Source organism: Bufo bufo, chromosome 11, assembly GCF_905171765.1.
Source record: "Bufo bufo chromosome 11, aBufBuf1.1, whole genome shotgun sequence".
Taxonomy (NCBI): Eukaryota; Metazoa; Chordata; class Amphibia; order Anura; family Bufonidae; genus Bufo; species Bufo bufo.
In genome coordinates, this window is record NC_053399.1 from 77351229 (window position 1) to 77373286 (window position 22058).

Consider the following 22058-nt stretch of genomic DNA (forward strand, 5'->3'; position numbering starts at 1 on the left):
AAAAACTATGGCTCTTAGACTATGGAAACACTAAAACATGTTTTTTTTTGTTTCAAAAATGAAAACATTGTGTAAAACTTACATAAATAAAAATAAAAAGTATACATATTATATATCGCCGCGTCCGTATCGACTGGCTCTATAAAAATATCACATGACCTAACCCCTCAGATGACCACCGTAAAAAAATAAAAATAAAAACGGTGTAGAAAAAGCCATTTTTTGTCATCTTATGTCACAAAAAGTGTAATAGCAAGCGATCAAAAAGTCATATGCACCCCAAAATAGTGCCAAACTCATCTCATCCCGCAAAAAATTAGACCCTACTTAAGATAATCGCCCAAAAACTGAAAAAACTATGGCGACAAACATTTTTTTTGTTTTAAAAATGAAATCATTGTGTAAAACTTACATAAATAAAAAAAAATTGTATACATATTAGGTATCGCCTCGTCCGTGACAACCTGCTCTATAAAATTACCACATGATCTAACCTGTCAGATAAATGTTGTAAATAACAAAAAAAAAAAAAAACGGTGCCAAAAAAGCAGCTATTTCTTGTTACCTTGCCGCACAAAAAGTGTAATATAGAGCAACCAAAAATCATATGTACCCTAAACTAGTACCAACAAAACTGCCACCCTATCCCATAGTTTCTAAAATGGGGTCACTTTTTTGGAGTTTCTACTCTAGGGGTGCATCAGGGAGGCTTCAAATGGGACATGGTGTCAAAAAAAAAAACAGTCCAGCAAAATCTGCCTTCCAAAAACCGTATGGCATTCCTTTCCTTCTGCGCCCTGCTGTGTGCCCGTACAGCGGTTTGTGACCACATATGGTGTGTTTCTGTAAACTACAGAATCAGGGCCATAAATAATGAGTTTTGTTTGACTGTTAACCCTTGCTTTGTAACTGGAAAAAAAATATTAAAATGGAAAATCTGGCCAAAAAGTGAAATTTTGAAATTGTATCTCTATTTTCCATTAAATCTTGTGCAACACCTAAAGGGTTAACAAAGTTTGTAAAATCAGTTTTGAATACCTTGAGGGGTGTATTTTCTTAGATGGGGTCACTTTTATGGAGTTTTTACTCTAGGGGTGCATCAGGGGGGCTGCAAATGGGACATGGTGTCAAAAAACCAGTCCAGCAAAATCAGCCCTCCAAAAACCAAACGGCGCACCTTTCACTCTACGCCCCGCCGTGTGCCCGTACAATAGTTTACGGCCACATATGGGGTGTTTCTGTAAACAGCAGAGTCAGGGCAATAAAGATACAGTCTTGTTTGGCTGTTAACCCTTGCTTTGTTAGTGGAAAAAATGGGTTAAAATGGAAAATTAGGCAAAAAAATGAAATTCTCAAATTTCATCCCCATTTGCCAATAACTCTTGTGAAACACCTAAAGGGTTAACGACGTATGTAAAATCAGTTTTGAATACCTTGAGGGGTGTAGTTTATAGAATGGGGTTATTTTTGGGCGGTTTCTATTATGTAAGCCTCACAAAGTGACTTCAGACCTGTAGTGGTCCCTAAAAATTGGGATTTTGTACATTTCTGAAAAATTTCAAGATTTGCTTCTAAACTTCTAAGTCTTGTAACATCCCCAAAAAATAAAATATCATTCCCAAAATAATTCAAACATGAAGTAGACATATGGGGAATGTAAAAAGTCATCACAATTTTTGGGGGTATTACTAAGTATTACAGAAGTAGAGAAACTGAAACTTTGAAATTTGCTAATTTTTCAAAATTTTTGGTAAATTTGGTATTTTTTTGTGCAAAAAAAAAAATAATTTTTTTGAATTCATTTTACCAGTGTCATGAAGTACAATATGTGACGAAAAAACTATCTCAGAACGGCCTGGATAAGTCAAAGCGTTTTAAAGTTATCAGCACTTAAAGTGACACTGGTCAGATTTGCAAAAAATGGCCAAGTCCTTAAGGTGAAATAAGGCTGTGTCCTTAAGGGGTTAAATCTGCTAGGAAACTAGGCATAATGACAATATGGTCTCTCGGAAGAAAGCAGTAATACCGGCTTGGTTGCTGTAGATGGTGGAACCCTCCCTTGTAATACAGCGAGTCGATCTTCCATTTCTTGCAAGGACGGGGCAGGTGCTTGTGTCTCCTTACGTAAAGCCTCTATCCTGGACTCTATTTCAGCAGTGGAAGGGATTGCTTCTATAAAATGAGAAAGATTGACATCTCTCATAAATATAATAAGCGATCTAATCAGATATGTTATCAAGTTTATCATACATTTGTATCTGTTCAATATTTCAATACTATTAGCAGTGGCATACCTACTAGGGATGAGCGAATTTACTTCGGGTGAAACATCCAAAGTCGATTCGCATAAAACTTTGTTTGAATACAGTACGGAGAATGTATTGGCTCCGATGAGATTGGCTCCCTTGGAACCAAACCCGAGTTTGGTAAAAGGTTTGTAACAGTAGAAAATAATTTCTGAAGTTATAACCCGAAGTCTCGCAAGACTTCACGAAGTAATAACTTCGGCTCATCGGAGCCAATACATTCTAATACTGTACGGGGCGCTCGCTCCGTACAGTATTCAAACAAAGTTTTATGCGAATCAACTTCGGATGTTTCATTTGAAGTCAATTCGCTCATCCCTAATACCTACCATGGAGAAACACAGAGTAACTGCAATTGGGCTTGGCATCCTTCTTCCATTTCAAAGATACATGGCAATTTCCAGCAGCTGCCACTAGAAGGCGTTCAGTGCACAGAGATTTTTACAGCTGTATAAATTCCTATACACTGAGCTCCCTCTAGTGGTGGCTGCAGTCAGACTTTTATCATGTACCATCACTGCTTCTCAAACTGTGGTACACTATGGGGGGACTTATTTCTACTGGGGGGGGCTAGAGTTTGCTATATTAATACTGGGGGCACTATAGGGGCCATTAATACTATTGGGGCACACTATAGGAGCTTTACTACTACTAAAGGTCCTATAGTTTGCTATATTACTACTGGTGGCACTATAGGGGCCATTAATACTATTGGAGCTTTATTACTACTAAAGGTCCTATAGTTTGCTTTATTACTACTGGGGCACTATAGGGGGCATTAATACGACTGAGCCACTACAGTAGGAATTATTTCTACTGGGGCACAGTATGTGGGCTTTATTACTACTGGGGGCACTATGAGGGTCTTTTAGTTCTACTGTGAATCTAAAGAGGGACTTATTACTACTGGGGCACACTATGGAGGTTTTAGTAGCGGCATGATGGTGGGCTTTATTACTACTTGGGACGCTATGAGGAGCTTTACCTCTACTGGGTCACTAAAGGGGGAATTATTACTACTGGGGCACACTATGGGTGGTTTATTACTACTGGGGGCACAATGGTGGGCTTTTTAATCCTACTGGGGTCACTTTGAGGGGCTTTAGTACTACTGGGGGCACTATAGGTGGGAATTATTACTACTGGAAGCATTATAGTAGACTAAACTGAACAATGTACTTTCCATCATCACAGCTTTTCATTCATCCTCGACAGACATAATGGTTCACAATTACTAATGTCAGTGCACCTAGACACGGTCATAAACTGCGTCAAAATTTGGCACAAGTTAGTTCATTTAGTTGTGAGAAATCCTCTATTCCCAGCTCAACATGAGGATGTGGCTTAACAGGAACAGCAGCTTCACAGGAAAGGTGTCATTGCCTAATAATGCGACACCAAAATGACACCACAACTCTGTCTCAAAGAAAGGCAACCAATAGTTGGTCTAGAGTCAGAGAAGAGGGTCTTTCCCTGTACCACATGTATCATCCAGCCTGACCTCCGGTGATAAATCTGGGGCAGGTCTAGACGGCTGGTCTAAGCTTACACCATCTACAGGATTAGTAAGTCTGTCCCAGTATCCACTGTGCAAAAGTACTGTTCTGAGTAATTCCAGTATGATCGAATTGTTCATTCTGCACCACTATTATTAGACACTTAAAGGAAAAACATATACCGTGCTATGGGTAAAGAGGGGTCTGAGCCGGGCGGTGACATGCAACGCTCCCTCAGGACCAGAACTGAACAAATGGGGGGTTATTCAGCACACCCCAGTGCACAGGTGCACGTTGCCATGGCCGAAAGCACAACAGCAAAAACAAACACAATGCAACAGCACTCAGCAAACACAAATAATAAAGTAAATACAATCGTGTCATACTCCCTATAGAAAATGTACGAATGCTAATGCCATGTTATAAATGTGAGATTATTGGCAAATACATTTTGTACAAAATTATTTGTGCCTGTCTGCCAGTGTTAAGGCGATCTCTTTAGGACAGGAAACGACACTAAAATACTTCCTCCTATGGTGCCATACTGGCCTCCATTAATCATTTCACTGTCAAGGATGTACAGATGTAGCAGGGTTAGCACTCCAGCTCTTAAATCATCGCGTTATCTTGAGACAAAAGCCATTGAAAAGCAATTGAAGGGGTTTACTTAGATTAGATAACACAACTCAGAAATCTCAGAAAACAGGAGGGTTAACTCTACTCCATCTGTATGTAATGCGTCATGACTTTAGCCACTTGTCGCTATACATTACATCAGGAAGAAAGATCGGAGCCTGATGCTATCATCGTTTCCCTTGTACAGCCTCCAGTGACCCCAGGGGGCATAAAAGAGCATCTTATCACCCCCTGTCCATAACTAGTACACTGTGAGCCAAGGATTTACTGGTACATCTGGATCATGAAGTTTTCTGGCCTCGGCTGTCCACGTGAATGTGAAGATTTCTGTATGTAGACACAAGTTGCGTGTTTGCTCTGCTTCAGGCCAACTTAGCCACAAACCTCATTTTTTTATTTTATTGTTTTTAACAAAGCTTTACACTTTAAAGCAAAATTGAATGAATATGACTATGATTATAAAATGCTGGGTGACATTTTCACAATGTGCCAGGGGTCTAGTCTCAGAAAATATATGGGTATTTGTCAAAAGTGTGAAAACTGTTCTGACAGTTAAAAGGGTAAATGATGTACATTTTACGTAAATTGATTTATTCTCAATATGTAGGATTACTACGAGAGACCGCAGAAAAAAAATAAAAAATAAAAAAATACAAAAAAAAAATAGTCTAGACGAAAGAGAGAGAAAGAGAAAGAGAAAGAGAAAGAGAAAGAGAAAGAGAAAGAGAAAGAGAAAGAGAAAGAGAAAGAGAAAGAGAAAGAGAAAGAGAAAGAGAAAGAGAGAGATGCCACTCTCGTTTTCTGAGCAATATATATGCGCTGTCTGGGAGGTACTCTCTCATTATGGAGACCTCCTAGTATGCATGTGGAGTATTGTAGGCCAGACAACGCTCCTCTGGGTTTCTGGGAAAGATATTCAAATTAGCTTTCCTAAGCCTATAAATATGTATTTCAGGTAGAATCGATTCATACACATATCCAATGGCAAGAAATTTGCTCATGTGTAGTCTAGAGACATAGATCACATATTTACTGCTACTCACTAGGTTTGGTTTCCTGCTTGAGTTTTGCCAGTCGTTCTGCAATAGCGTGGTCTTCTGGAGACAACCCCTGATACCGGGCGTTGTTTCCAGTACATAACTGCCCTTGACCTTTCTGCATCTCTTTATTCAGACTTTGCTTGGCTTCCAGGGCTGCCATTCTCCTGAAACAAAGAATACGATTTACTTGCAATATATAAAAGAAGAAAGTCCCAAAATCTCTCTATAGCGCCCCCTGGTGTTTGCTCTTTTCCTAATTTCTCTGTCCTGCTTACTGAGATGGAAGTACATGCTCAGTTCCAAGAATGTGCACGTCCCCTAAGCCGCCAGCTTGAAATAAATCTGGCAATGAATGTTTGTTAGAAAGAGACTGCCATGTACTATATGGTATCGGATTTTCATTTATTTTTATTTTTTACATTAATCATGGGATAACCCCTTTAAAGTTTACATTTAGAAACTGCATCATCAGAACTGCTGTTTCTGTCTATTAGAAAAATCTAATAAAAACTATGCATTATCAGAACGGGAAAGGCGTATATAGGAGGTTATGGAGATGTCCATCCACTGCTCCTGTGAGTAGTACATCAGACCAGAGGCCGCTTGTCCTTCTAGTTTACCAGTGGCACATTATTACTGTCCCCACTGGGACACTTCGGTTTGGGCAGATCTTTTTGACTGCACCTGATCGTATTGCATAGCCCCAAAATGGTCTCATTTCAACTCTGTTGGTAGGAGTCTACCGGGAGGGGAGGGGGGGGGCTGGCATGTATGTTGGTCGGTCGACCAGGAGGAAAACAGATTTATCAGAAAGTAAAGGGCGGGTTAGCTAATCATTAATTGCTAGAAAATGAGGAAGAGGTTCGAAAAGTAACCCCATCTCAGCTGGTCTCCTATGCGGAGCAACGCCTATGGGTATTTTTGTCAAATGCCGGCTTGTAACAACGTTAACATTTTCATTTTATATCTTTTTAATTTTTTTAACACAAGAAAAAGCCTCCAAAAAAGTGGAGCTGTATGGTATGGTCGCTAGAGGAAAAGGAAGGGGGGGGGGGGGGGCATAGGAGGGCGTTTTGGGGCAAGTAAAGGTTTAACATTTATTTTTTCACAGTTTTTGCCCTGAGGAGCACAGAGAGGAACGATGACCGGCTTGAATCTTATGTCTCACAGACAGGGGTAGACTAGGAATTTAAAGTGGCCCTGGAAGAAGTGGCCCCATGTTGTAGGCGGGTCCAAATTGACAGAAGGCAGCCAAAATATGTAGACGAAGCCAGGAATACCATTTCACAGTCCAAAATACCACCCCAGCACAAAAAAATGCCCCAGAAGATGCTCCACTTTGGTGGCCAGCACCTAGTTCTGTCCTCCTACTCCAAGTCAGGAGGGCGCCTGTAGCCACCAGCCAGGAACATAGGTACTTGATGCCCCCAGCTCTAGTAGTGTCGGATCATTACTTACTTGGCTGGTGGCCATAAGGAGGGCTCAGGTGTCACCCGTGGGCATCAACCCACTAGGAAGTTTCCCTGTAGGGTCTTTGACCAGTCCACCCCTGCTGACACAGCTGAGAGGATTGGATCCAGGACACATAGGATGACATTCACTTTTGGGAAGAGAAATAGTTGAGTGCTGGGCCCCAACTTGCCCCAGGCCTCATTAGCAACAGCGTGGTCTGCACCCATGGTGGGTACACCACTGCACAAAAGTGTGCCAGGAGACCAGGGCCTGGGACTCTGACCAGTCCCAAGAAGCAAAGATCCTGGAGGACAATCGTGTGCAGCTACCTACCTTCCATAGAAATGAAAGGGATAATAATTCCCTGAGTGAAAAAAAAAAAACATCCATACTTACTTCTTGTAATTCTCTGGGGGAGACCATTTAGATGCATCGTTCCTTGGTGTCTTGGCACTAAAAAAAACAGCAAAAGAAACCATGATGCTGGATGATACTGTGAAAAAGCTTAAAAAGTTCTAAAAAGATAATTTTTATTTAAAGAATTTTTTTAAAAATTGCTCCAAAGGTGTAACGTCTATAAAGGAATGTCAAAACTTCTACGTAGTTCCAGCTCCTGCAGTGCCAAAAGTAACAGGTGAGCTTTAAAGGGGTTGTCCAGGCTTTTTCTAGCGGTAACGTGTCCCCAAGAGACATGTGACCCAGCAGTGACATGCCGCTGAGGCCGGTCATTGGCTGCCATCTGAGTAGAAGTTAAAGGCTATGTACACCTTCAGGGCAATTTTTTATGATCGCATTTTACTCATTTTTGGCTAAAAATCATTTCTTAAACATTTTCAGCAGTTTTGTCCACCTACGTAGGTCCAGGTCTACTTGCTGTACATTATACAGGTCTTAGGTGTCTTGATGCCACATTATTATTATTATTAATGTTTTTACATTTGTGAATGTGCACATTTTCTTGGGTTAGTTGGCCCGTTCTGGTTATTATTTTCAGCAGTTTTTGTAAAGCATGTGGACAAAAATCAGAAAACGCTTCCGTTTTGTCCCCATTCATTGTCAATGGGGACTAAACTGAACTGAACAAAACATAGTGCACCAGAATGCATTGTGTTCCGATTGGTTGCGTCCCCATCGCGGACAGAAAAACGCTGCAAGCAGAGTTTTTCTGTCCGCTATGTGGTGCGTAGCAAGAAGGATCTGTCCTGACACACAATATAAGTCAATGGGGACGGATCCGTTTTCTCTGACACAATAGAAAACGGATCCGTCCTCCATTGACTTTCAATGGTGTTCAAGACGGATCCGTCATGACTATAGAAGACATAATACAACCGGATCCGTTCACGACGGATGCATGCGGTCGTATTATTGTAACGGAAGCGTTTTTGCAGATCCATGACGGATCCGCAAAAGACGCTAATGTGAAAGTAGCGCGAGCCAGCTTTCCTTAATCTCCTCCATTGTCTTGAGCACTCACTTGTTGATACTGTCGTGACATTTCTTGCAGACCTTCTGCTTGGTGTTACCGTACGCAGGTAAAAGCGCTGTGAACGCAAGGCATCCCGCACAGAACGCGTGCCGGCAGGACTTACAGCCACACTGGGAAAGAGATCAGATGAATGCATCGTTAATATGACATTATTGGGGTTCTGTGGAGGTCATCAATATCACATCACTGGCTGTCCGACACCTGGAACCCCCATGATCAGCTGCTTCGGGCTGCCGTGGCACCAGAGACTGGCAGTGTATGGTGGGGAAGCAAAAGGCTCCCTACACCGTGTCGTTTTTGGCACCAGCGTATTCTCTTGAAAGGGAGCTGAGCTGTAGTACCTCACCACGGCCACTACACAGTGTGCGGCGCTGTCTGCCTCCAGCTTTTTTTTTTTTTTTACAGCTCTGCAGTCACTTTACAGGAGGACACATACTTTTACTCAAAAAAAATAAATGTTAGACATGAAAAAAAAAAATCCCTAAAAAAATAAAAATCAGATGCTAAAACAGGACCGCGTGTTGACTATAAAGGGGCACTTGGTCCGCACTTAACCTTTACCTTTACCTGGATCCGGGAAATGCGGTCCATGCGTCAGCTGCATTTCCCGGACAGACTGCATCACAGCGATTACATGATGAGGTCAGGACTGTACGTCCAATTAGACTGGCCGTATCATAAATCACTATGATGTCGGTTCGGGAGATGTGGAACACCGTGTTTACCGGACCGAGCAGGGTTGTGTGAATCAGCCCGTTGCAGCGGCACATAGATCATGCAGCCATGGGAGCACCTAAGAGGTCTACTGTGCATGCGCCAACTGAACTGTCGCCAGCACATGCGCAATATTTCAGGACTAGGTATCGGAACAAGGTTGATGCCTGGCCCTGTCAATCACTTGGAGAGAGAGCGTGACTAAGGCCTCATGCACACAAACGTATTTTGTTTCCGTGTCCGTTCCGTTTTTTTTTGCGGATAGGATGCGGACCTATTCATTTCAATGGGTCCGCAAAAAATGCGGACAGCACACCGTGGGCTATCCGCATCCATATGTCCGTTCTGTAGCCCCACAAAAAAAAAAAATAGAACATGTCCTATTCTTGTCCCTTTTAGGCATTGTTACAATGGATCCGCAAAAAATAAAAAATAAATGGATGGCATACGTTGTTTTTTTGCGGATCCGCAATTTGCAGACCGCAAAACACATACGGTCGTGTGCATGTAGCCTAAGACTGAAAGGTAGAGGTGAAGCGGTGCTCCAAGGGGTTAGGCCTGTCTCTCGGTGCTCCAAGGGGTTAGGCCTGTCTCTCGGTGCTCCAAGCACCTCAGTGTCATAAAAATAAAGTTGTCCAAAATGAGTGATCAAACAGCTACATGGCAGGGGTTGTTGCACTCAGCATGATCCCCCCAACCAATTATTAGGGTTGCTCATGCTGACAGACGCTCTTTAACTCTTTACATCACATGGAACGGATAAATGGAGACTCCTAACAGAAGGAAAGCATGTCCGAGATAGCACACCGTCATAAGCAAATGAACGGTAATTACAGCCGCCTGTTTCCACCCGATTTCTGGCAATCACTTTCTTTATTCAGGTTGTGAGCAGCATCTGTGTACAGCACTATGGAATATGTTGCCACTCTATAAATGGATTAAAAAAAACAAAAAAAAAAAAAACACTATTCGGATAGATGTATTGGAGAGAGATAGGTAGGTAGCAGAATGCTGATTTCAGCTCTGAAGCCAGCAGATTTGTGAAGGCACTTCTAAGTTGTCATACAAGCTGTAAGGGGGATCAATCATTTTACAGCGATTCATTCTATAGGTAAGAGTACTTTCACACTGGCGGCAGGGGATTCCGGCAGGTAGTTCCGTCGCTCCGGACAATCTGGACGCAAACGGTTAGCATTTGTCAGACAGATCCGTCTGACAAATGCATTGAAATACCGGATCAGTCTCTCCGGAAAAATGGATCCGTCAATGCAGCAATTTTAATGCCGGATCCGGCACTAAAACACTTTAATGGAAATTAATGCAAGTGTTCCGGATTTTTGGCTGGACAGAAAAATGCACCGAAAAACTTAAGAGGGACTGAACTGACGCATCCTGAAGGGATTGCTCTCCAGTTTTATCCTAATGCAGTCTGAATGATCCGTTTTTTTTTTCCGGTATAGAGCCCCTAGGATGGAACTCGATACCCGCTAGTGCGACAGTCCCCTAAAATGGCAGGTGCAGGTTTCAGTCTTTGTTTCCTCCATGAATAAGGCAGAAGCACAAACTCTGACCTCAGACATTTATTACAATTGTGGTTTTCTAGAGAACCCCTTTAAATACAGCAGTTACAGCCCACACACACAGGAGGCCATCAAAGGCACTGCACTTCTATGGAGTCACTAATGGACACTCACCTCTTTTTTGAATATAGAAAACTTGGAAGCACAACCAAAGCACCTTCCATCCATGCCAGCCGTCAGACACACAATACAAGCCCTGTGACCACTGACAGGCAACAAACCTCACAACTTTCAGGAAATATTCTAGTCTGCCCTTACAGCGTGGAATGCTGGGAAAAGCAGTCCGCTCACTCATCTGCTACTATGCATCACACGCATTCTTACACTACATTTCCCAGCATGCAGCGCGCGGCAGGGTTTTCTCAGGAACTGGCCACACCTCCCCCGCGTTGCCTCTTGGGAATTATAGTTTTCTCCCTGAGGCTGCGCGGTGACGTGGGACTGTTAGGAACTACATATCCCAGCAGGCTACGAAAACGGAAAGCGGAAAGCCGCTCAAATTCACGAGTTTACTCCTGGGGTACATATTGTCGTTTAGGAAGCCGTCAGGATGGCTTCAGGAAAAATGGCGGCGTCCAAGGAGCTGATGCAGATGGATTTGTATGGGTTGCTTGGTATAGACGCTGAGGCTTCTGAGAAAGAGGTAAGAAAACCCCAAGTCACTCAATTGTCCATGTGACTGATGGAGAGGGGGAGCCGTTGCCCATGGCAACCTATCAGTTTCAAGTTGGAAAAATCTGACCTATGTTTGCTGGAGACCATCTGGTTTCTGAGGCAGATTTGTGGTTGGTCGCGTTTTGGTGTCGACGCCATTCATTGGGAATAAAAATGCGGTGTGTGGAGACGGCTCCATGTACAGTGCCTTGCAAAAGTATTCGCCCCCTGGAGACCGCTCCGTATACAGTGCCTTGCAAAAGTATTCACCCCCTGGAGACGGCTCCGTGTACAGTGCCTTGCAAAAGTATTCACCCCCTGGAGACCGCTCCGTATACAGTGCCTTGCAAAAGTATTCACCCCCTGGAGACCGCTCCGTATACAGTGCCTTGCAAAAGTATTCACCCCCTGGAGACGGCTCCGTGTACAGTGCCTTGCAAAAGTATTCACCCCCTGGAGACCGCTCCGTATACAGTGCCTTGCAAAAGTATTCACCCCCTGGAGACGGCTTTATATACAGTGCCTTGCAAAAGTATTCGCCCCCTGGAGACCGCTCCGTATACAGTGCCTTGCAAAAGTATTCACCCCCTGGAGACGGCTTTATATACAGTGCCTTGCAAAAGTATTCGCCCCCTGGAGACCGCTCCGTATACAGTGCCTTGCAAAAGTATTCACCCCCTGGAGACGGCTCCATGTACAGTGCCTTGCAAAAGTATTCACCCCCTGGAGACGGCTCCATGTACAGTGCCTTGCAAAAGTATTCACCCCCTGGAGACCGCTCCGTATACAGTGCCTTGCAAAAGTATTCACCCCCTGGAGACGGCTCCATGTACAGTGCCTTGCAAAAGTATTCACCCCTTGACTTTTTTTTTCGTGTTTTGTTACATTACAGCCTTAAGTTCAATGTTTTGTTATTCTGAATGTTATGTGATGGATCAGAACACAATAGTCTAAGTCGGTGAAGTGAAATGAGAAAAATATATAAATAAAACTATTGTTTAGAAATAGAAAACAGGAAATTGGCCTGTGTGTATGTACTCACCCCCTTTGTTAGGAAGCCCATAAAAAGCTCTGGTGCAACCAGTTACCTTCAGAAGTCACATAATTAGTGAAATGTTGTCACCTGTGTGCAATCTAAGTGTCATTACATCATCTATCATTACATATACACACCTTTTTTGAAAGGCCCCAGAGGCTGCAACACCTAAGCAAGAGGCATCACTAACCAAACACTGCCATGAAGACCAAGGAACTCTCCAAACAAGTAAGGGACAATGTTATTGAGAAGTACAAGTCAGGGTTAGGTTATAAAAAAAATCCAAATCTTTGATGATCCCCCAGTAGCACCATGAAATCTATCATAACCAAATGGAAAGAACATGGCACCACAGCAAACCTGCCAAGAGATGGCCGCCCACCAAAACTCCCGGACCGGGCAAGGAGGGCATTAATCAGAGAGGCAGCACAGAGACCTAAGGTGACCCTGGAGGAGCTGCAGAGTTCCACAGCAGAGACTGGAGTATCTGTACATAGGACGACAATAAGCCGTACTCTCCATAGAGTTGGGCTTTATGGCAGAGTGGCCAGAAGAAAGCCATTACTTTCAGCTAGAAACAAAAAGGCTCGTTGTGAGTTTGCGAAAAAGCATGTGGGAGACTCCAAAAATGTATGGAGGAAGGTGCTCTGGTCTGATGAGACAAAAATTAAACTTTTCGGCCATCAAAGAAAACGCTGTGTCTAGCACAAACCCAACACATCACATCACCCAAAGAACTCCATCCCCACAGTGAGACATGGTGGTGGCAGCATCATGCTGGGGGGATGGGACTGGGAAACTGGTCAGAGATAAGGGAAAGATGGATGGCGCTAAATCAGGGTGGATTTGATTTAAATCAAACCGATTTTTAACTCACGATTTAAATCACTAGTCAGTAAGGCTTGATTTAAATCATAGTTTTTTACATAAAGATTCATATTTGGACAATTTTTCTGTTGTACTTAGGAAGGAGAAAAATAATCTTTACCTTAATAATAACAATTTAAATAGGATTTATTCAACTGAAACAATAACATTACAGCATGTTATTTGCTTAAACATCCATGTTTGTTAACTAATTTGGCTAATGAAAATATATATATTTTAAGAAACTTAGACTGTCAGCCCAGCCTACACAAGAAAAGCTTAGGCTACTTTCACACCTGCGTTCGGGTGTCCGCTCGTGCGCTCCGTTTGAAGGCTCTCACAAGCGGCCCCGAACGGATCCGTCCAGCCCTAATGCATTCTCAGTGGACGCGGATCCGCTCAGAATGCATCAGTCTGGCAGCGTTCAGCCTCCGCTCCGCTCAGCAGGCGGACACCTGAACGCTGCTTGCAGCCTGGCCGTGCGGAGGCAAACGGATCCGTCCAGACTTACAATGTAAGTCAATGGGGACGGATCCGCTTGAAGTTGACACTATATGCTCAATTTTCAAACTGATCCGTCCCCATTGACTTTCAATGTAAAGTCTGGACGGATCCGTCTGAACAACTTTCAGACTTAGAAATTTTTCTAAGTTATAATGCAGACGGATCCGTTCTGAACGCAAGTGTGAAAGTAGCCTTAAAGGGAACCTGTCACCGGGATTTTGTGTATAGAGCTGAGGACATGGGCTGCTAGATGGCCGCTAGCACATCCGCAATATCCAGTCCCCATAGCTCTGTGTGCTTTTATTGTGTAAAAAAAAGGATTCGATACATATGCAAATTAACCTGAGATGAGTCCTGTATGTGAGATGAGTCAGGGACAGGACTCATCTCAGGTTAATTTGCATATGTATCCAATCGTTTTTTTTTTACATAATAAAAGCACACAGAGCTATGGGGACTGGGTATTGCGGACGTGCTAGCGGCCATCTAGCAGCCCATGTCCTCAGCTCTATACACAAAATCCCGGTGACAGGTTCCCTTTAACAATGTCCTCTGTAGCTCACTCGTCATCTTCATCTTCTTCTTTGTTCATAAGCTGGAAAAGAAAAACAAGCTTTCCTGCTTTATCGGGACCCAAACGCCCGCAGAAGAAGCTACTGCTGTTAAAAGTGAAATCATTACTTGAACAGTCTCTAAATCCAAGTGCTTAAGTGACTTCCACCTGTTCACTGGTGTGACTTTCTTTAAAATATCTTCAGCAAACATATATTTCTTGAATGGTTCCCCCTTGGCTTTGAAGTTCATTATAGTTGGGTATCCAGCAATCATCCATCTGTAATGCCATGTCATAGCTAACTCCTCTTCCTCAGCACTTAAGTTTTGACCCTGATACTGGATATTGACAATATTATATATATAATATTCTCAACTCTTCATGTTATAAATTCAGTTTTGAGAACTCCAAAAGTAAACCAAGCATCTGTGATAATATCTTGTAGGCAGAGAAACTGCCCAATAATCTTACAAAAACCTCTGGAAGAGCATGACATTGTGAATGGATTAATGGTATTTAACAAAAAATTAAACATATACAGCCTTATTCTACATAATTAAAAAAGTAATCTTTATTTCATAATGAAATAACCTTTGGATGGTAATATATTTTCCTCAAAAAGCATTTTATATTAAAAAATCCGATTTAAATAAAAAAAAATCCGATTTTTTTTTTTTTTTTTTTTTGATTGATTTTTATCCACCCTGTGCTAAATACAGGGATATTCTTGAGCAAAACCTGTCCCACTCTGTACGTGATCTGAGGCTAGGACGCAGGTTCACCTTCCAGCAGGACAATGACCCCAAACACACTTGAGTGGTTTACGGGGAAACATGTAAATGTGTTGGAATGGCCGAGTCACAGCCCAGATCTCAATCCTTTAGAAAATCTGTGGTCAGACTTAGGCCTCTTTCACACGGGCGTTGCGGGAAAATGTACGGGTGCGTTGTGGGAACACCTGTGATTTTTCCGCGCGAGTGCAAAACATTGTAATGCGTTTTGCACGCGCGTGAGAAAAATCGCGCATGTTTGGTACCCGAACTTCTTCACAGAAGTTCGGGCTTGGGATCGGTGTTCTGTAGATTGTATTATTTTCCCTTATAACACGGTTATAAGGGAAAATAATAGCATTCTGAATACAGAATGCAAAGTTACATAGCGCTGGAGGGGTTAAATTTAAAAAAAAAAAAAATTTAACTCCCCTTAGTCCACTTGCTCGCGTAGCCGGCATCTCCTTCTGTCTCCTTTGTTGAATAGGACCTGTGGTGAGCATTAATTACAGGTAAAGGACCTTTGGTGACGTAACTCCGGTCATCACATGGTACGTCACCATGGTAAAAGATCATGTGACGACCGGAGTGACGTCATCAAAGGTCCTGTAACTGTATTTAATGCTCACCACAGGTCCTGTTCAACAAAGGAGACAGAAGGAGATGTCGGACCGCGATCAAGTGGACTAAGGGGAGTTAAATTATTTTTTTTATTTTTTTTTTAACTCCTCCAGCGCTATTTTACTTTACATTTTGTATTCAGAATGCTATTATTTTCCCTTATAACCATGTTATAAGGGAAAATAATAATGATCGGGTCTCCATCCCGATCGTCTCCTAACAACCGTGCGTGAAAATCGCACCGCATCTGCACTTGCTTGCGATTTTCACGCAGCCCCATTCACTTCTATGGGGCCTGCGTTGCGTGATAAACGCACAATATAGAGCATGCTGCGATTTTCACGCAACGCACAAGTGATGCGTGAAAATCACCGCTCATGTGCACAGCCCCATAGAAATGAATGGGTCGGTATTCAGTGCGGGTGCAATGCGTTCAACTCGCGCATCGCACCCGACCGGAATACTCGCCCGTGTGAAAGGGGTCTTAAAGATTGCTGTTCACCACTTGAAGGAGCTGGAGCAGTTCTGCAAGGAGGAATGGGCAAAAATCCCAGTGGTAAGATGTGACAACTGCTCATAGAGACTTATCCAAAGCGACTTGGAGCTGTGATTGCCGCAAAAGGCGGCTCTACAAAGTGTTGACTTTAGGGGGTGAATAGTTTTGCACATTGACTTTTTCTGTTATTTTGTCCTATTTGTTGTTTGCTTCACAATAATAAAAAAAAAAAAAAAACACTCTTCAAAGTTGTGGACATGATGCAAATCCTCAAACAATCCAGGTTGGATTACCAAAAAAGTCAAGGGGGGTGAATACTTTTTGCAAGGCACTGTAGTGCAGAGTGCTGGGATCAGTGTCCTCCGCCACCCCAGCTGACGACTCCCAGCATGGACACAAGCCTATAGAGTTGAATGGAGCATGCTGGTAGTTGTAGTTGCAGCCGGAGTGCTGGACAGTGCTGACCCCTGGTGGACACCTATGCTTACAGCGGAGCCTGCACAGCGCATACGCGGCGAACCGTCCCTTCGTTCCTATGAGAGTGAAGAAAATAGCCGAGTGCTGGCTCGGCCCCATAGAAGTGAATAGAGCGGTGGCTGCGCTTGCGCAGTGTGACTCCCTATCATTTCAATAGTCAATTAATAAATTTGACCCCCTAAATGCGGTGGAGCCACAATCTCGAGTTTGTGTTGGATATTTCATCGTTTTAATTCATCTATGGCCAGCATCACAGTTGTAATGATATGATTAGAAATTCTATGCCAGGTAGGTCAGGGCTACTTACTGTACTACTGGTTTATTTATGACATAAATACTGAAATATTGCAGTTCTTATATTGGCCACTAGATGTCAGCAAGCAACACTCCTTTACGACAGCGGTGGGGAACCATTTTGCTGCCAAGGGCCATTTGGATATTTGTAACATCATTCGGGGGCCATTCAAAATTCTCAATAAAAAATTTTTACTGCTGTATTTGGTCAAACATATAATTGACTTAGGGATAAGTTACAGAAATTGCACTTCAATTAAAATAATCTAGAGGGCTGTATTTTTGCAGCACAAAATAGCGCCTGCACTATATATATACAGTATATTACATACCATACAGGCGCCATATTGACCACACATAGCAGTCTAATTTTTAAGTTCAGAATGTTACTTATTTGACATTAATGGCAGGAAGCTAAACCCAGGGGGTCCAGAGAGGGGTTCACCCAGCTTTCACTCTCCCTGCCTCTTTCTTCGCAACTGTCCCTGCCTTTGTCCCTTTCTCAGCAAAATATCTGCCCCCACCTCCATCAGCCTGAAATCAGCCTCCTATCAGACCCCCTAGGCCTACATCAGCCTCAGATCAGACTCCCATCAGACCTCTAAGCCTCAGATTAGACCCCAATCAGACCCTTCCTAGCTTCAGATCAGACTCCCATCAGACCCCCAGCCTCAGACCAGACCCGGATCAGACGCCCAGCCTCAGATCAGCCCCCATCAGACCCCCCAGGGTCAGATCAGCCCCTATAAGACCCCCCAGCCTCAGATCAGACCTTCATAATACCCTCCCTAGCCTCAGATCAGCCCCCATCAGACCCTCCCCAGCCTCAGATCAGCCCCCATCAGCCCCCCTAGTCTCAGATCAGACCCCTATCAAACCCCAGCCTCAGATCAGACACCCCCAGCCTCAGATCAGACCCTCCCAAGCCTCAGATCAGACCCCCATCAGACCCTCCCCACCCTCCTTTAGCCTCAGATCAGCCCCAATCAGACATCAGATCAGATACTGTATTTAAGATAAACAAATAAACTTACCTCTCCAGCTCCGTACGGCGCTGCCTCTTGGCAGATTCACTTACCCTCCCTGTTCTTCTTCCTGCCGCACTATATTGTCACCTCACACCGCACAGCGTCAGGTCATAAGGCACGTCTACGTGCACTGCGTCCTGACGCTGGATGTGTCAGGACACAGTGTGGGGCTGAAAGAAGACCAGGGAAGGTGAGGACAGCCAGTGCAGTGCTGTTCTCACCTTCCTGTGCCTCCCGTATGCTAATGACCGCTTCCATAATGGAAGGGGTCATAAGCATTTTCACATTATGTTCTGGCAGGGGGCCGGGGGCCACATGAAATGATACCGTGGGCCGCATACGGCCCTCGGGCCGGAGGTTCCCCACCCCTGCTTTACGACAACAAAAAAAACACTGAGATATGGAATATATGTATATCTATATATGTATGTGTTCCGCAATCACTCAAAAACAGAACCATCGATTTCAACGAAACTTGGTACACACATCCCTTGCTACCTGTAGGTCAGCTTTAGGGTCCATTCAAACGTCCGTAGGTGTTTTGGGGTCCGCAAATTGCAGATCCGCAAAACACGGACACCGGCAATGTACGTTCCTCATTTTGTGGACCGCACATCGCCGGCACTATATCAGAAAATGCCTTTTCTTGTCCGCAGTTGTTTTTTTTCGGGAACGGAATTGCGGATCCGGAAATGCGGACAGCACATAGTGTGCTGTCCGCATACTTTCCGGCCCCATTGAATGGGTCCGCACCTTGCGGAACGGATCTGGACCCAAGTTGCGGATGTGTGAATGGACCCTTAGGCGGGATAATCCACCTGCGGACCCATGGCAAGAACCTGAAGGCCACCCTCGGGTCTTTCCACACAACCCTTCATGTGAACATACAGTGGCTTCACCGTGTAGCACAGCGGCAAAACTAACCCTTCTTTTTCCATTTTAGATTAAGAAGGCGTACAGGCAGAAAGCTTTAACTTGCCATCCAGACAAAAATCCAGATAACCCACGAGCAGGTGAGAAGATCGCACACATTATGGATCCTGCAATCGTCTTTTGGATCATCATAGCCGAGCGCTTGCGCTGGAGTTGAATTGAGTGGCAGCGCACATGCATGTCCGTTACTCCATTAAAGGGAGGGGAACACAGGGCCCTGTTCTAGTGATTGGCTGTCAGACCCTATCGATCAGACACTTATCCCCTATCCTGTGCATAGAGCAGTGGCAGGCAACCTCCGACTATCCAGCTGGTGTGAAACTACAACTCCCAGCATGCATACTTGTTCGGCTCTTCTAAGAACTCTCATAGAAATGAATGGAGCATGCTGGGAGCTATAGTTTCACAACAGCTGGAGTGCCGAATGTTATAGAGGATAAGTTGTCTTCACAGGACAACCCCTTTAACTGATATGTAATTTTCTTCTCCATTCACACCAAAGTAAATGTTTCTTTCTTGGAATCTCCAGGCTGCTATACATATACAGTCAGGTCCATAAATATTGGGACATGGACACAATTCTCACATTTTTGGCTCTATACACCACCACAATGGATTTGAAATGAAACAAACAAGATGTGCTTTACCTGCAGACTGTCAGCTTTAATTTGAGGGAATTTACATCCAATTCAGGTGAACGGTGCAGGAATTACAACAGGTTGCATATGTGCCTCCTACTTGTTAAGGGACCAAAAGTAATGGGACAATTGGCTTCTCAGCTGTTCCATGGCCAGATGTGTGTTATTCCCTCATTATCCCAATTACAATGAGCAGATAAAAGGTCCAGAGTTCATTTCCAGTCTGCTATTTGCATTTGGAATCTGTTGCTGTCAACTCTCAAGATGAGATCCAAAGAGCTGTCACTATCAGTGAAGGAAGCCATCATTAGGCTGAAAAAACACAACAAACCCATCAGAGAGATAGCAAAAACATTAGGCGTGGCCAAAACAACTGTTTGGAACATTCTTAAAAAGAAGGAACGCACCGGTGAGCTCAGCAACACCAAAAGACCCGGAAGACCACGGAAAACAACTGTGGTGGATGAACAAAGAATTCTTTCCCTGGTGAAGAAAACGCCCTTCACAACAGTTGGCCAGATCAAGAACCCTCTCCAGGAGGTAGGTGTATGTGTGTCAAAGTCAATAATCAAGAGAAGACTTCACCAGAGTGAATACAGAGGGTTCACCACAAGATGTAAACCATTGGTGAGCCTCAAAAACAGGAAGGCCAGATTAGAGTTTGCCAAATAACATCTAAAAAAGCCTTCACAGTTCTGGAACAACATCCTATGGACAGATGAGACCAAGATCAACTTGTACCAGAGTGATGGGAAGAGAAGAGTATGGAGAAGGAAAGGAACTGCTCATGATCCTAAGCATACTACCTCATCAGTGAAGCATGGTGGTGGTAGTGTCATGGCGTGGGCATGTATGGCTGCCAATGGAACTGGTTCTCTTGTATTTATTGATGATGTCACTGCTGACAAAAGCAGCAGGATGAATTCTGAAGTGTTTCGGGCAATATTATCTGCTCATATTCAGCCAAATGCTTCAGAACTAATTGGACGGCGCTTCACAGTGCAGATGGACAATGACCCAAAGCATACTGCAAAAGCAACCAAAGAGTTTTTTAAGGGAAAGAAGTGGAATGTTATGCAATGGCCAAGTCAATCACCGGACCTGAATCCGATTGAGCATGCATTTCACTTGCTGAAGACAAGACTGAAGGGAAAATGCCCCAAGAACAAGCAGGAACTGAAGACAGTTGCAGTAGAGGCCTGGCAGAGCATCACCAGGGATGAAACCCAGCGTCTGGTGATGTCTATGCGTTCCAGACTTCAGGCTGTAATTGACTGCAAAGGATTTGCAACCAAGTATTAAAAAGTGAAAGTTTGATTTATGATTATTTTTCTGTCCCATTACTTTTGGTCCCTTAACAAGTGGGAGGCACATATGCAAACTGTTGTAATTCCTGCACCGTTCACCTGATTTGGATGTAAATACCCTCAAATTAAAGCTGACAGTCTGCAGGTAAAGCACATCTTGTTCGTTTCATTTCAAATCCATTGTGGTGGTGTATAGAGCCAAAAATGTTAGAATTGTGTCGCTGTCTCAATGTTTATGGACCTGACTGTAGGTATTTCTCACAATATGGACAGTTGTTCCTTATTGAAACTCCTCTGTATTGTGCCTTTTGTTCCTGTCCGGCCACCAGTAAGCGCTCTCCCCATAGAAGTGAATGGGAGCGCACCGCGCTTACGTGGCCACTGCTCTCATTCACTTCTATGGGCCGGACAATAATAGCCAAGCCAGCGCCCCGCTATTTTCCGGAAATGAATAGAGGGTGGTTGTGCATGCGCAGTGTGCTCTCCACCACTTTCGGGGTTCCGGTCTCGGGATAGGTCCAGGTCCCAGCGGTGGGACCCGCACCTATAAGACAATGGGGGCATATCCTAGTGATGTGCCCCCATTGTCTGTGATGAGACAACCCCTTTAACTAGGCTGTTCTTGTAACTCCCACAGAAGTATTTTGGTCAGTAAATCGGGGATCGGTATCTGTAACTTTACATCAGGACTGGAGATATATAATGAAGAGAGATGCCTCATGGTTTTGTCTCACAAATGATGCCATATACTGACTGACGTGTGAATGTGGCCATAAGGAAATTCTTGCATTTCATTTGAGTCTTTTTGAAATGTTTTTTCACGTTGTGTAGGGCTACATTGAGTTATTGCTTCTCTTTCCTGTGTTTTTTATTTTTCAGCTGAGCTCTTCCACCAGTTGTCCCAGGCTTTAGAAGTGTTGACTGATGGAGCGGCCAGGGTAAGCATGTGTGATAGAAGGTAAAATGGCTATTGACTATATTCTTCGAGGAGAGCATTGGTTTTGTGTCCCTCTAAAGGGACTTTATAGTTATGGAGCCTGAGCTGGACCCCTTCCCAAAATAGAATGGGGGTGACTGTTTTATTCTTCTTTCAGTCCTGGTAAGGTCAGAGGAAACAAAGCCTTCTGCTTGTGCCTAGTTTCTGGTGCCTTCAGCCACCACGGACAA

General features: G+C 43.8%; 2 protein-coding genes across 4 annotated transcripts in view; one reads left to right on the forward strand and one right to left on the reverse strand.

Moving 5' to 3' along the window:
- ZFYVE19 (zinc finger FYVE-type containing 19) overlaps positions 1 to 10941 on the reverse strand; it is a 42393-nt gene extending 31452 nt beyond the window's left edge. The window contains exons 1-5 of one of the 2 annotated variants that reach the window (XM_040411918.1): positions 10828 to 10941; positions 8408 to 8529; positions 7327 to 7383; positions 5482 to 5642; positions 2027 to 2172 (exon numbers count right to left, since the gene is read on the reverse strand). In XM_040411918.1, the coding sequence (XP_040267852.1) occupies positions 2027 to 2172; positions 5482 to 5642; positions 7327 to 7383; positions 8408 to 8529; positions 10828 to 10881 (540 nt within the window). In that variant the 5' untranslated portion in view covers positions 10882 to 10941. The remainder of the gene's footprint in view (positions 1 to 2026; positions 2173 to 5481; positions 5643 to 7326; positions 7384 to 8407; positions 8530 to 10827) is intronic. The other variant, XM_040411919.1, reaches the window with a different exon arrangement.
- A 290-nt stretch (positions 10942 to 11231) lies between these two features.
- Positions 11232 to 22058, forward strand: part of DNAJC17 (DnaJ heat shock protein family (Hsp40) member C17) — a 28188-nt gene continuing 17361 nt past the window's right edge. The window contains exons 1-3 of one of the 2 annotated variants that reach the window (XM_040411676.1): positions 11232 to 11356; positions 18957 to 19026; positions 21771 to 21829. In XM_040411676.1, the coding sequence (XP_040267610.1) occupies positions 11264 to 11356; positions 18957 to 19026; positions 21771 to 21829 (222 nt within the window). In that variant the 5' untranslated portion in view covers positions 11232 to 11263. The remainder of the gene's footprint in view (positions 11357 to 18956; positions 19027 to 21770; positions 21830 to 22058) is intronic. The other variant, XM_040411677.1, reaches the window with a different exon arrangement.